Source organism: Oncorhynchus keta, chromosome 1 (assembly GCF_023373465.1).
Source record: "Oncorhynchus keta strain PuntledgeMale-10-30-2019 chromosome 1, Oket_V2, whole genome shotgun sequence".
Classification (NCBI taxonomy): Eukaryota; Metazoa; Chordata; class Actinopteri; order Salmoniformes; family Salmonidae; genus Oncorhynchus; species Oncorhynchus keta.
This window is the reverse complement of record NC_068421.1, coordinates 75,106,373-75,121,768: the sequence shown is the minus strand read 5'-3', so window position 1 is coordinate 75,121,768 and position 15,396 is coordinate 75,106,373. Positions and strand designations below refer to the sequence as shown.

At 45.5% G+C, this 15,396-nt stretch overlaps 1 protein-coding gene across 4 annotated transcripts in view; it reads right to left on the bottom strand.

The window, feature by feature from the left end:
• Positions 1–15,396, bottom strand: part of LOC118372991 (pre-B-cell leukemia transcription factor 1) — a 111,519-nt gene that overhangs the window by 14,122 nt on the left and 82,001 nt on the right. For 2 of the 4 annotated variants that reach the window (XM_052460877.1, XM_052460899.1), the window contains exons 3-6: positions 13,809–14,056; positions 12,782–12,844; positions 9,399–9,589; positions 4,741–4,876 (exon numbers count right to left, since the gene is read on the bottom strand). In XM_052460877.1, coding sequence (XP_052316837.1) covers positions 4,741–4,876; positions 9,399–9,589; positions 12,782–12,844; positions 13,809–14,056 — 638 coding nt within the window. The remainder of the gene's footprint in view (positions 1–4,740; positions 4,877–9,398; positions 9,590–12,781; positions 12,845–13,808; positions 14,057–15,396) is intronic. The other 2 variants (XM_052460888.1, XM_052460910.1) reach the window with 1 other exon arrangement.

Genomic DNA, 15,396 nt, shown 5'->3' with positions numbered 1-15,396 from the left:
TGTCTGGCATATCATATATACTGTATGTAGTGGTGGACCGTCAGGGCCAGCGTGGCCTTCCACTGTCTGGCATATCATATATATATATATGTAGTGGTGGACCGTCAGGGCCAGCGTGGCCTTCCACTGTCTGGCATATCATATACTGTATATATGTAGTGGTGGGCCGTCAGGGCCAGCGTGGCCTTCCACTGTCTGGCATATTATATATATGTAGTGGTGGACCGTCAGGGCCAGCGTGGCCTTCCACTGTCTGGCATATCATATATATGTAGTGGTGGACCGTCAGGGCCAGCGTGGCCTTCCACTGTCTGGCATATATATATATGTAGTGGTGGACCGTCAGGGCCAGCGTGGCCTTCCACTGTCTGGCATATCATATATATGTAGTGGTGGACCGTCAGGGCCAGCGTGGCCTTCCACTGTCTGGCATATATATATATATGTAGTGGTGGACCGTCAGGGCCAGCGTGGCCTTCCACTGTCTGGCATATATATATATGTAGTGGTGGACCGTCAGGGCCAGCGTGGCCTTCCACTGTCTGGCATATATATATATGTAGTGGTGGACCGTCAGGGCCAGCGTGGCCTTCCACTGTCTGGCATATCATATATACTGTATATATGTAGTGGTGGGCCGTCAGGGCCAGCGTGGCCTTCCACTGTCTGGCATATATATATATGTAGTGGTGGCCGTCAGGGCCAGCGTGGCCTTCCACTGTCTGGCATATTATATATATGTAGTGGTGGACCGTCAGGGCCAGCGTGGCCTTCCACTGTCTGGCATATTATATATATGTAGTGGTGGACCGTCAGGGCCAGCGTGGCCTTCCACTGTCTGGCATATCATATATATGTAGTGGTGGCCGTCAGGGCCAGCGTGGCCTTCCACTGTCTGGCATATTATATACTGTATATATGTAGTGGTGGACCGTCAGGGCCAGCGTGGCCTTCCACTGTCTGGCATATCCCGTCAGGGCCATATATATATGTAGTGGTGGACCGTCAGGGCCAGCGTGGCCTTCCACTGTCTGGCATATTATATATATGTAGTGGTGGACCGTCAGGGCCAGCGTGGCCTTCCACTGTCTGGCATATTATATATATGTAGTGGTGGACCGTCAGGGCCAGCGTGGCCTTCCACTGTCTGGCATATTATATATATGTAGTGGTGGACCGTCAGGGCCAGCGTGGCCTTCCACTGTCTGGCATATTATATATATGTAGTGGTGGACCGTCAGGGCCAGCGTGGCCTTCCACTGTCTGGCATATCATATATACTGTATATATGTAGTGGTGGACCGTCAGGGCCAGCGTGGCCTTCCACTGTCTGGCATATCATATATATGTAGTGGTGGACCGTCAGGGCCAGCGTGGCCTTCCACTGTCTGGCATATATATATATATGTAGTGGTGGACCGTCAGGGCCAGCGTGGCCTTCCACTGTCTGGCATATATGTAGTGGTATATATATGTAGTGGTGGACCGTCAGGGCCAGCGTGGCCTTCCACTGTCTGGCATATTATATATACTGTATATATGTAGTGGTGGACCGTCAGGGCCAGCGTGGCCTTCCACTGTCTGGCATATCATATATACTGTATATATGTAGTGGTGGACCGTCAGGGCCAGCGTGGCCTTCCACTGTCTGGCATATCATATATACTGTATATATGTAGTGGTGGACCGTCAGGGCCAGCGTGGCCTTCCACTGTGGCATATATATATATATGTAGTGGGCATATCATATCCATACTGGCATATATATGTAGTGGTGGACCGTCAGGGCCAGCGTGGCCTTCCACTGTCTGGGCATATATACTGTATATATGTAGTGGTGGACCGTCAGGGCCAGCGTGGCCTTCCACTGTCTGGCATATCATATATACTGTATATATGTAGTGGTGGACCGTCAGGGCCAGCGTGGCCTTCCACTGTCTGGCATATATATATACTGTATATATGTAGTGGTGGACCGTCAGGGCCAGCGTGGCCTTCCACTGTCTGGCATATATATATATATGTAGTGGTGGACCGTCAGGGCCAGCGTGGCCTTCCACTGTCTGGCATATCATATATACTGTATATATGTAGTGGTGGGCCGTCAGGGCCAGCGTGGCCTTCCACTGTCTGGCATATCATATATACTGTATATATGTAGTGGTGGACCGTCAGGGCCAGCGTGGCCTTCCACTGTCTGGCATATCATATATACTGTATATATGTAGTGGTGGACCGTCAGGGCCAGCGTGGCCTTCCACTGTCTGGCATATCATATATACTGTATATATGTAGTGGTGGACCGTCAGGGCCAGCGTGGCCTTCCACTGTCTGGCATATCATATATACTGTATATATGTAGTGGTGGACCGTCAGGGCCAGCGTGGCCTTCCACTGTCTGGCATATTATATATATGTAGTGGTGGGCCGTCAGGGCCAGCGTGGCCTTCCACTGTCTGGCATATTATATATATGTAGTGGTGGACCGTCAGGGCCAGCGTGGCCTTCCACTGTCTGGCATATTATATATATGTAGTGGTGGACCGTCAGGGCCAGCGTGGCCTTCCACTGTCTGGCATATTATATATACTGTATATATGTAGTGGTGGACCGTCAGGGCCAGCGTGGCCTTCCACTGTCTGGCATATTATATATATGTAGTGGTGGACCGTCAGGGCCAGCGTGGCCTTCCACTGTCTGGCATATTATATATATGTAGTGGTGGACCGTCAGGGCCAGCGTGGCCTTCCACTGTCTGGCATATCATATATACTGTATATATGTAGTGGTGGACCGTCAGGGCCAGCGTGGCCTTCCACTGTCTGGCATATCATATATACTGTATATATGTAGTGGTGGACCGTCAGGGCCAGCGTGGCCTTCCACTGTCTGGCATATCATATATACTGTATATATGTAGTGGTGGGCCGTCAGGGCCAGCGTGGCCTTCCACTGTCTGGCATATCATATATACTGTATATATGTAGTGGTGGGACCGTCAGGGCCAGCGTGGCCTTCCACTGTCTGGCATATCATATATACTGTATATATGTAGTGGTGGACCGTCAGGGCCAGCGTGGCCTTCCACTGTCTGGCATATCATATATACTGTATATATGTAGTGGTGGACCGTCAGGGCCAGCGTGGCCTTCCACTGTCTGGCATATCATATATACTGTATATATGTAGTGGTGGGCCGTCAGGGCCAGCGTGGCCTTCCACTGTCTGGCATATCATATATACTGTATATATGTAGTGGTGGACCGTCAGGGCCAGCGTGGCCTTCCACTGTCTGGCATATTATATATATGTAGTGGTGGACCGTCAGGGCCAGCGTGGCCTTCCACTGTCTGGCATATCATATATATGTAGTGGTGGACCGTCAGGGCCAGCGTGGCCTTCCACTGTCTGGCATATTATATATACTGTATATATGTAGTGGTGGACCGTCAGGGCCAGCGTGGCCTTCCACTGTCTGGCATATCATATATATGTAGTGGTGGGCCGTCAGGGCCAGCGTGGCCTTCCACTGTCTGGCATATCATATATACTGTATATATGTAGTGGTGGACCGTCAGGGCCAGCGTGGCCTTCCACTGTCTGGCATATCATATATACTGTATATATGTAGTGGTGGACCGTCAGGGCCAGCGTGGCCTTCCACTGTCTGGCATATTATATATATGTAGTGGTGGGCCGTCAGGGCCAGCGTGGCCTTCCACTGTCTGGCATATCATATATACTGTATATATGTAGTGGTGGACCGTCAGGGCCAGCGTGGCCTTCCACTGTCTGGCATATCATATATATGACAGTGGTGGACCGTCAGGGCCAGCATGGCCTTCCACTGTCTGGCATATCATATATATGACAGTGAAGGAAGACTTTTCCTGCATCCCAAATTAGCCCTGGTCAAAGGTAGTGCAGTATAAAGGGAAAAGGGTGCCATTTAGGACAGCCTTTGAGGTAGTAGTGAGTGCTCCCGCTGGCTACATAGACCAGTGCTGTGAATCCACATTAGTGGCAGAAGGGAATGATTGCCAATAACAGTCTAATTATGTCAGTATGACTGCAGCTATAATCAGAGCTCACGCTAGCACCAATCAGTCAACACCCGCTAGCTAACACCCATTACAGCTAATGGACTCCCCGATGAAGCTACCGGGATAAGCCAGCTAGCGCTAATGATAAACAACATTAAAATGAAAAAAAAATAATCAATCCTGTTGCAAAGTTTGAAACGAACGCAGACAGAAGGTAGGTTATTTTATTACAGACCCAGGAACACAGAGGTTGTGTCCCAAATGGTCCCCTATTCTCTATGGGCATTGGTCAAAAAGGGCTCTGGTCAAAAGCAGTGCATTATAGGGAATAGGGTGCAATTTGGGGCACAGACAAAAGCTCAACTAATCATTCAGACCCTGAAGCACGTTGTTTTCATCAAACGATGCCCAGATGCATCCTCAAAATAATTTTGCATAAACTTAATGAAACCGTTTGAGGAGATTACCCATTTCCGAATGATGGATGAAAAACACAGAACATTACTGCTGTTTACCTTGGTATTGTTAGTGCAATCTTAATAATATTATCAATCATCATATTACACTATCAATGTAGTCTCTGCGATGTATCCTTTGAATGAATAAAACAATAATAAATAACCCACTACTATCTCTAGTCCTGTTCTAGGTGTAGTGTGGTGTTCCTGCAGACAGGTGGTGCTGTACTGTACTGTACCTGTGAAACTGTGATGGAGCACTTCTTGGCCAGCTCTTCCTTGGCCTCCTCACTAGGGTAGGGGTTAGACAGGTGGGAGTAGAAGTACTCATTCAGGATCTCTGTCGCCTGCTTGTTGAAGTTCCGCCTTTTCCGTCTGCAAGGAGAATGATAGAGATTGGTTAGTTAGGACCAGAAGAAACACCATGCACAATACATACCGTTCATAGAGTCGATCTAGCGCATGCAAACATGAAATACGTAAAAGCCACTTGCGGTAAAAAGCTAAATTGGTGCACCCCATACAGTAACAATACAACTGCCACCCAATTCAATACAATACATTCAATACAGCTGCCTAAGCTGGTATGAAAGATGTTCTCAGAGGTTCACAAATAGAAATGAACACTGCCTGCAAATTCCGATAAATCCACTATAATTGAGAATTTCAATAAGTTTTTCTCTTCGGCTGGCCATGCTTTCCACCAGGCTACCCCTACCCCGGTCAACTGCCCGGCACCCTACACAGCAACCCGCCTACGCCCCCACCATTTCACCCAAATCCAGATAGCTGATGTTCTGAAAGAGCTGCAGAATCTGGACCCCTACAAATCAGTCGGGCTAGACAATCTGGACCCTCTCTTTCTAAAATGATCTGCCGAAATTGTTGCAACACCTATTACTAGCATGTTTAACCTCTCTTTCGTATCGTCTGAGATTCCCAAAGATTGGAAAGCTGCCGCGGTCATCCCCCTCTTCAAAGAGGGTGATACTCTAGACCCAAACTGCTACAGACCTATATCTATCCTACCCTGTCTTTCTAAGGTCTTCGAAAGCCAAGTTAACAAACAGATCACCGACCATTTCGAATCCCACCGTATCTTCTCCGCTATGCAACCTGGTTTCAGGGCTGATCATGGTACACCTCAGCCACGCTCAAGGTCCTAAATGACATCATAACCACCATTGATAAGAGACATTACTGTGCAGCCGTATTCATCGACCTTGCCAAGGCTTTCGACTCTGTCAATCACAACATTATTATTGGCAGACTCGACAGCCTTGGTTTCTCAAATGATTGCCTCGCCTGGTTTACCAACTACTTCTCTGATAGAGTTCAGTGTGTCAAATCGGAGGGACTGTTGTCCGGACCTCTGACAGTCTCCATGGGTGTGCCACAGGGTTCAATTCTCGGACCGACTCTCTTTTCTGTATATATCAATGATGTTGCTCTTGCTGCTGGTGATTCTCTGATCCACCTCTACACAGACGACACCATTCAGTATACCTCTGGCCCCTCTTTGGAGACTGTGTTAACTAACCTCCAGACAAGCTTCAATGCCATACAACTCTCCTTCCGTGGCCTCTAACTGCTCTTAAACGCAAGTAAAACTAAATGCATGCTTTTCAATCGATCACTGCCCGCACCTGCCCGCCCGTCCAGCATCACTACTCTGGACAGCTCTGACTTAGAATACGTGGACAACGACAAATACCTGGGTATCTGGTTAGACTGTAAACTCCCCTTACAGACTCACATTAAGCATCTCCAATCCAAAATGCCATCTAGAATCGGCTTCCTATTTCGCAACAAAGCATCCTTCACTCATGCTGCCAAACATACCCTCGTAAAACTGACCATCCTACCGATCCTCGACTTCGGTGATGTCATCTATAAAATAGCCTCCAACACTCTACTCAACAAACTCGATGCAGTCTATCACAGTGCCATCCGTTTTGTCACCAAAGCCCCATACACTACCCACCATTGCGACCTGTATGCTCTCGTTGATTGGCCCTCGCTTCATACTCGTCACCAAACCCACTGGCTCCAGGTCATCTACAAGTCTCTGCTAGGTAAAGCCCCGCCTTATCTCAGCTCACTGGTCACCATAGCAGCACCCACCCGTAGCACGCGCTCCAGCAGGTATATCTCACTGGTCACCCCCAAAGCCAATACCTCCTTTGGTTGTCTTTGATTCCAGTTCTCTGCTGCCCATGACTGGAACGAACTGCAAAAATCTCTGAAGCTGGAGACTCTTACCTCCCTCACTAGCTTTAAGCACCAGCTGTCAGAGCAGCTCACAGATCACTGCACCTGTACACAGCCCATCTATCTACCTACCTCATCCCCATACTGTATTTATTTATTTATCTTGCTCTTTTGCACCCCAGTATCTCTACTTGCACATTCAATTTCTGCCGATCTACCATTCCAGTGTTTAATTTCTATATTGTAATTACTTCGCCACCATGGCCTATTTATTTCCTTAACTTACCTCATTTGCACTCACTGTATATAGACTTTTTGTTTTCTTTTGTTTTACTGTATCATTGACTGTATGTTTTGTTTATTCCATGTGTAACTCTGTGTTGTTGTATGTGTTGAATTGCTACGCTTTATCTTGGCCAGGTCGCAGTTGCAAATGAGAACTTGTTCTCAACTAGCCTACCTGGTTAAATAAAGGTGAAATAAAAAAATAAAAAAATCCTGACAAACAACACAACACTTCCTTATTTAAAGATAGACAATGTGCTGTAAACATGACCTGTTCAGCTCACTGACTCCTCCATCTCTTTCTCCATCTCCACCCTCTATTAGGTTATGCATGTGCCACATCTCATGAGAGTTTTACATAAGCTGGGAAGGGAACCTTGTAAAATGTTTGACTCAGTGCATCGAATCAACTGACTGGTTAGAGAGATTTGTGCTGAAATCTTCACCCTGCACTCCAAAAGCCTGCATGAGAATATGTAAATGTGCACAGCATGGTGTTAGGGCAGGCTGCAGATTAATCAGTAGAGCTGAGACTGGTAGAGCAGTCCCCCCCCTCTCTCTTGTTGACTCTCTCCCTCTGTCTCTCTCTCGCTCTCTCTCACCCTCTCACTTAAAGCCCTTCCCTTGCCTCCCTCCCTGCACCAGCACCACAGCCACAATCATTTACAAAATAATAGTTACGGATTTTTGTGAGAAGAGCAAAAGCCTCATTTAAATGTTATGCCTCTGACTCCGACTCTGAGTTAGATGTATCCTTGGAGAAATGTATGCAAATCCATAACATGCATTAAAAGAAAAAAAAGGAAACATTTAGCATTATGGAGCCTTGAGAGAGGAGAGGATTGTCACTGTCCAAGCAGCAACCTCGTATGTGCTGGTCCAAATGGCTCCCAGAAATGTACTGTCGGTAGGCTCAAAGGCTTGGAAGATTTTGGAAAATCAGTTGTGATGTTGTATAGAGTGGTGGTAAGCTGTAGAATAACCTGCAGTGGACATTACTTGATTTCTGTATGCTACTATAAAAGCTACGCAAGTGTCACGATCATGTGGAGAGACAGACCAAGTGAAACTTAAAACAAACCAAGAAACAAACAACGACCGTGCAGTACTGTGGTGCAACATGCACTCTCTCAAAAACAATATCCCACAAAGCAGGTGGGAACAGGGAACCCTTAAGTATGATCCCCAATTAGAGACAATGAACATATACTTCCTGTTTGGCCCTGTCCGGGGGTGTCCTCGAATGGGGCCACAGTGTCTCCTGAACCCTCCTGTCTCAGCCTCCAGTATTTATGCTGCAGTAGTTTGTGTCGGGGGGCTAGGGTCAGTTTGTTATATCTGGAGTACTTCTCCTGTCCTATTCGGTGTCCTGTGTGAATCTAAGTGTGCGTTCTCTAATTCTCTCCTTCTTTCTTTCTCTCTCTCGGAGGACCTGAGCCCTAGGACCATGCCCCAGGACTGCCTGACATGATGGCTCCTCGCTGTCCCCAGTCCACCTGGCCATGCTGCTGCTCCAGTTTCAACTGACCTGAGCCCTAGGACCATGCCCCAGGACTACCTGACATGATGACTCCTTGCTGTCCCCAGTCCACCTGGCCATGCTGCTGCTCCAGTTTCAACTGTCTGTTCTGCCTTACTATTATTTGACCATGCTGGTCATTTATGAACATTTGAACATCTTGGCCATGTTCTGTTATAATCTCCACCCGGCACAGCCAGAAGAGGACTGGCCACCCCACATATGCTCTCTCTAATTCTCTCTTTCTTTCTCTCTCTCTCTCTGAGGACCTGAGCCCAAGGACCGTGCCCCAGGACGACCTGACATGATGACTCCTTGCTGTCCCCAGTCCACCTGACTGTGCTGCTGCTCCAGTTTCAACTGTTCTGCCTTGTTATTATTCAACCATGCTGGTAATTTATGAACATTTGAACATCTTGGCCATGTTCTGTTATAATCTCCACCCTGCACAGCCAAAAGAGGACTGGCCACCCCACATAGCCTGGTTCCTCTCTAGGTTTCTTCCTAGGTTTTGGCCTTTCTAGGGAGTTTTTCCTAGCCACCGTGCTTCTACACCTGCATTGCTTGCTGTTTGGGGTTTTAGGCTGGGTTTCTGTACAGCACTTTGAGATATCAGCTGATGTACGAAGGGCTATATAAATACATTTGATTTGATTGATTGACATCAGCTGCCTCTAATCGAGAACCATACCAAGAGTACCAACATAGAAATATATAACCTCGAACACCCCCTAGTCACGCCCTGACCTACTACACCATAGAGAACCAAGGGCTCTCTATGGTCAGGGCGTGACAGCAAGTCAACAAAACATTGCAGTGGTACAGTGACTTTGTATGTGGTCATTTGTACAGCTGTAAGCACACACACACACAGACACACACCTGGCATCGAGGAAGCGTGAGCGCAGGATCATGACGGCTTCGCAGGTGCTCTGTTTGAGCTGCATCTGGATGGAGCTGAACTTGCGGTGGATGATCCCCACCATGCGCTCGATCTCCTTGGGAGAGATGGGCCGAGTGCGACTCTGCTCCCTCAGCAGGTTCATCACATGGGTTGTGAACTCGTTACAAGCCTGCAGAGGGGGGGAAAGAGAAAAACCGAGAGAAAAGGTGAACAGATAAATGGTCATTTAGTCAATTAGCAGACACTGTTATCCAGCGTGACTTCAGTTTATTCTATCGAGACAGTCAAAATGAATGTTGTTGGTGAGAGTGCCCATAGCAGCCTCACCATGGTGGAGAAATACTGCATGGCTGTTGTAAGACCTTGCCATATATTTTACTGTTATACTAAAGCCAGTGTCTGCATGCAGAATGAAATGAAATTCTAAATTAATCAATGTCTTGCACATAGACAGAAAATAAAAATGAGATGGAAATCAAGCAGTGTTTAATGCATGCTGTTCTGAGGAAGGCTTCCACGTTGGGAATATAAGTGGTGACATTTTTCATATTAAACAGAAGTGGCGATGGCAACTGTAAGTGTAGTCTTTTTAAAAAAGGAGGCGTTGGGAACTGACAGCTGCTAGTCCCCGCTGACGAGCAGCACACCTTCTCTTCTCATCGCAGCCGAGTCGCAGCCGAGAGGCTTGAGAGATGAACAGGCCATGATGTTATACTCATCCTCCTGTGTGGCACCAGGCGTGAACCTGACATGATACTACAGTATACCTCTGTCTCTCTCCCTCTTTCGGTCCCTGTATTTTTCTCTTTCTCTCTAACTCTCTCTCCTTGTCTCTCTCATTCTCCTGCTTTTAATCGCTCTCTTTTAATCGCTCTCTCCTTTCTCTCTGTCCCCGTCACTGTGCAATATGTCTGTCATTTTACACATCTCAACGGTCTTTATTGACAAGAAAGCAATAGTTATAAACACAGCAGGGATGTGAATGAAGAGAGGCAATAAACACAAAAATGACTGTACAATGAATGTAAATGACAGTGAATAGGTGGTTATGATTTGAGAGGTAAGGTGCAGAGTGGTCATGGTGTCATAAAGTGATGTATGGGGATGACAGTGAAGCCATCTGGCACAGCCCCAGATAGATTTAAGGTATTATAACTAGGTATTCTTTAAGGAATACCTAGGATAGGATAAAGTAATCCTTCTCACCCCCCTTAAAAGATTTAGATGCACTATTGTAAAGTGGCTGTTCCACTGGATGTCATAAGGTGAATGCACCAATTTGTAAGTCGCTCTGGATAAGAGCGTCTGCTAAATGACTTAAATGTAAATGTAATTAGAGACATACAGTGCCTTCAGAAAGTATCCACACCCCTTTTTCTCCACACTTTGTTGTGTTACAAAGTGGGATTCAATTAAATCAATTGTCATTTTTTTTGTCAATGATCGACACATAATACTGTGGAAGAAAAATTATAACATTTGTCAAATAAAACAATAATATATGTTGATTAGATAAGTATTCAACCCCCGAGTCAATACATGTTAGAATCACCCTTGGCAGTGATGACAGCTGTGAGTTTTTGGGGGTAAGTCTCTAAGAGCAGACTGAACCACATTTTCTCTAGGATTTTCCCTGTGCTTAGCACCATTCTGTTTCTTTTTTATCCTGAAAACTCCCCAGTCCTCAACTATTACAAACATACCCATAACATGATGCAGCCACCACTACTGTATGCTGGTACTCAGTAATGTGTTGTATTAGATTTGCCCCAAACATAACATGTATTCTGGACAAAAAGTAAATTTCTTTGAGACATTTTTTTGCAGTATTACTTTATTGCCTTGTTGCAAACAGGATGCATGTTTTGGAATATTTGTATTCTGTACAGGCTTCCTTATTTTCACTCTTTCAATTGGGTTAGTATTGTGGAGTAACTACAATTTTGTTGATCCATCCTCAGTTTTCTCCTATCACACCATTAAACTCTGTAACTGTTTTAAAGTCACCATTGGCCTCATGGTGAAATCCCTGAGCAGTTTCCTTCCTCTCCGGCAACTGAGTTAGGAAGGATGCCTGTATCCTTGTAGTGACTGGTTGTATTGATACACCATCCAGTGTAATTAATAACTTCACCATGCTCAAAGGGATATTCAATGTCTGCTTTTTTTTACCCATCTACCAATAGGTGCCCTTCTTTGAGAAGCAATGGAAAATCTCCCTGGTATTTGTAGTTGAGTCTGTGTTTGAAATTCACTGCTCGATTGAAGGACTGTACAGATAATTGTATGTGTGGAGTAGAGAGATGAGGTAGTCATTCAAAAATCACGTTAAACACTATTACTGCACACATGAGTCTATGCAACTTATTATGTGAAATTGTACTCCTTAACTTATTTAGGCTTGCCACAATAAAGGGGTTGAATACTTATTGACTCAAGACATTTCAGCTTTTTTCATTTTTTTGTAAAAATGTAAAAAAACATAAATCCACTTTGACATTATGGGGTATTGTGTGTAGGCCAGGCTGTAGGCCAGGCTGTAGGCCAGGCTGTAGAACAGGCTGTAGGCCAGGCTGTAGGCCAGGCTGTAACACAACAAAATGTGGAAAAAGTCAAGTGGTGTGAATACTTTCACGATAACAACATTGGTTAACACACACGCAGACCTAGCACAGAAACGTATATGGTTCATCTGTACAGTATGTGGGCCTTATCTGAAACAAAACGCATGCAATCATGGTTGAGGTAGTACAATGTTCTGCTTGGGCTTCTACTGGAAGTATTAAAAGCTTGCAGACATTTTCTGTCCCCTAACGGCCTGTCGTATTACATAAATTACAAATAAACTTATTGGGGGGAAAAATGGAAAATAAATCAATAAATAAAACCCTGGTAAAGCTGTTAGCAAAGCTACTAATAAATTGTGGTAATAAATCATGAGTGAGTTATAGTATTTTTTTCTCCCTAAGCAACACTACTACTTTACAAGACTGGGTTGCCATCCAGTTCTAATCCTGACCCTGACAGTGGGAGTCTGTTCGCTATCGCTGAGATTGCAAGGGGAGGGAAGTGTGGTATAAAGTGCTGGTTTTGAAAGCTCTGGGTTGTAAATAAAATCACAGGAGCCAAGTTCACATTGGATTCTGAATAGATTCAGTTACTACTAATCCAGCTTTATTAAAACTAGCCAGATGTGAAAAAAATGTACTTGACTCAAGACATCCTGAATAAAATTAGTCTATTTGGTAAGCAACCTAACCAAAGTAAAGAATAATAATGTTAAATTAATGATATTATGACTATAAAATATAGTATATCTCTTTCGTGTATGGGAGGGCAGTGGTCTGCAGTGGAGGAGTACCTTGTTTCCGTTGCCATGACTCCCTGTGTAACTCTCCCCCCTCCATCCGCCATGGGATACCATCTTAAATACAGTATATTACATATATATTACATATGGTATATTATTATATAGTACATTGTCAGCATGTGATGGTGGCATAGTCACAGGACTGTTTCCCACACTACTCCCGACTGCTACAGCCCTGCCTATTGTATGTGGCTCCAGGGTGAAGTTTCCCCTAGGTACAGATCTAGGATCCGCTTCCCTTTCCCCAATTCTAACCTTAACGAATAGTGGGGAAAATTTCAAATTGACCCAAGATCAGCATCTAGAGGGAACTTCACCCTACTCCACTGTATGTATGCTTCAGGATGGCAACCCTGTCTATAGACTAGACTAACATCACAACACTCTGGCCTTGCTTTTTAATATGAATGAAAATGTAAGCAGTGTCTAGGGCTATATGGAAAATACATCTGCATTTCATCTAACAGGGCATGCATTCATTCCAGCCAGCCTTCATGTTTGACTGTGTGCATGTTGGTTTGGAAAGTAGAAATAACACTATGCAGTAAAATCCACTCTGATTTATTGGCATGGTACATAATGACATGGAGGAGAAGAGAAGGAAACTGCACATCACATGGGGATTCAATGGGGATGAGAGAAAATCTGTCAAATATATCTTTAGATGGATGCCATAAATGTAGAAAGTCTCCTAATTTGTTATGTAAATATCAGAAATGAAGTTGCTTTTCTATTGTTTCTGACTGGTGAGGTGTCATCAACATGAATGGACACGAGTCAGTGGGTTTACAACCCTGTTACAGTGGGGTTAGCAGGGCTTGGATGGGTTTAAATGGATCATTAGCCTGAAGTAGTAATGTGGATGGTAGGTAGTCATAGGTTAATAAATAATCACTGTGATGGGAATGATGATGGAGGAGCTGGTGTGTTCGGGTTACAGGGTTAGAGTATGTGATTATGGTAAAAGGAACCAAAGAAGTAGTTCTCTGATGGGTGAGTGTATCCTGTCCACTCTCACCTGCTCGTATTTCTCCAGTTCTGTGTGGTAGATCTGTCTGATCTGAGAGAGCTTGGCTCTGTAGTCTGAGTGTTCCGCTGAGTTATCCGCTCCTGCCCCGCCTCCTGAGGCTGCAGCTGCAGCCGCAGCCGCTGCAGAACCACCCCCCTTCTCCGGTCCAGACACGCCCTCCGCCAGCAACATGTTGTCCAATCGCATGAGCTGGGCATCTGGAGGCTCCTCCTCCTGGGCGCCACGGATACTCAGCACTACGAACGACAGGAAGGGGTCAGAGGTTAGAGGTCAGTCATGCAGGTCACCAATCACAGCAGCGTAACACCGTAACAAGCTGTCGGCTGTAGCGCTCCATGCCCTGCCTGATTCCACACCTGTCACACACACATACCATGCCTAACACGCCTAACACACACCACGCCTAACACATCCTCCTCCTCTGGCCTGAAGAGCAATGGTGCAGCAGAATTGTTTTCTTTTCACCACAGTAACACCTGGTGGTGCATCCATGTGGACTGTAAAAGCCAGCAGTAATGTGTGGCAACGAGTAAAGAGCAGGCTCAGACTGAGACTACTGAAGTACAGTGTGTAGTGTAGCTTGCAGTAGAGGTACGTAGTGTAGCTGAAGTGTAGCTGGCAGAAGGACTTCGCTGTCTGGACGCTGTTCATCCAGTTGATAAATCACCTGCCTCTTTATGGCTCATCTCTCTGCCAGAACAAAGGCTACATAGCTAAAGACTCTGGCAAGACTGCAAATAATAAAACTCAATTTATATCATTTCATTAACTTAAAATGCAACTTCAATAATAAATACAAGAGCAGAGGCCAACACTGTTTGATATTCAATAAAGTATGTAATAAAACTATTTGTGAAATTGGAGGAATAAATAAACCAATACTATAATTGGGGGTTATCCTCTGAGAATGAATGAGGCATCTTCTCTGAGGACTCAGATAGCATCCCAAATGGCACCCCATTCATTTTATAGTGCACTACTTTTGGTTAGGACCCATAAGGTTCTAGGGCACCGATGGCTGCTGAGGGGAAGACAGCTCATACTAATGGTGAATGGAATGGTATTAAACAAATGGAAACCACATGATTGATGTGTTTGATAACATTTAATGTATTCTGTTCCACCCATCACTACGAGACCGTCCCTCCAATTAAGGTACCACCAGCCGCCTGTGGAATAGGGTGCCATGTGGGACACACACTCTGTGTCGGTGACATCATTGGTATCGTAGACACCATGTGTCAGTATTGGGACACAATGAACTGTGGGTAATGGTGGTTTTGTACTTGATTTCAAGTTCAGTCTGTAAATTTAACGTTGCAAACACACACTAATTGATGATCTTACAGTGGTGGTAGGTTACTATGCTTACAATACCGTAACAGTGATGTTGTGTAAGGATCTGGGCAACAGCTGAAGCCTGTCATTGAGGGGTAGTGGACAGTGTGAGGTCAGAAACAGAGCGCTGGACTTGGCAGTGTGTGTGAAGTAGCAGAGCCAAGGTATATTCATGCTGTTCCCTTTCCTTCCTCTAGAGGTCTCCCTTGCTGTTCTTTAGGTTATTCATGACCAACCT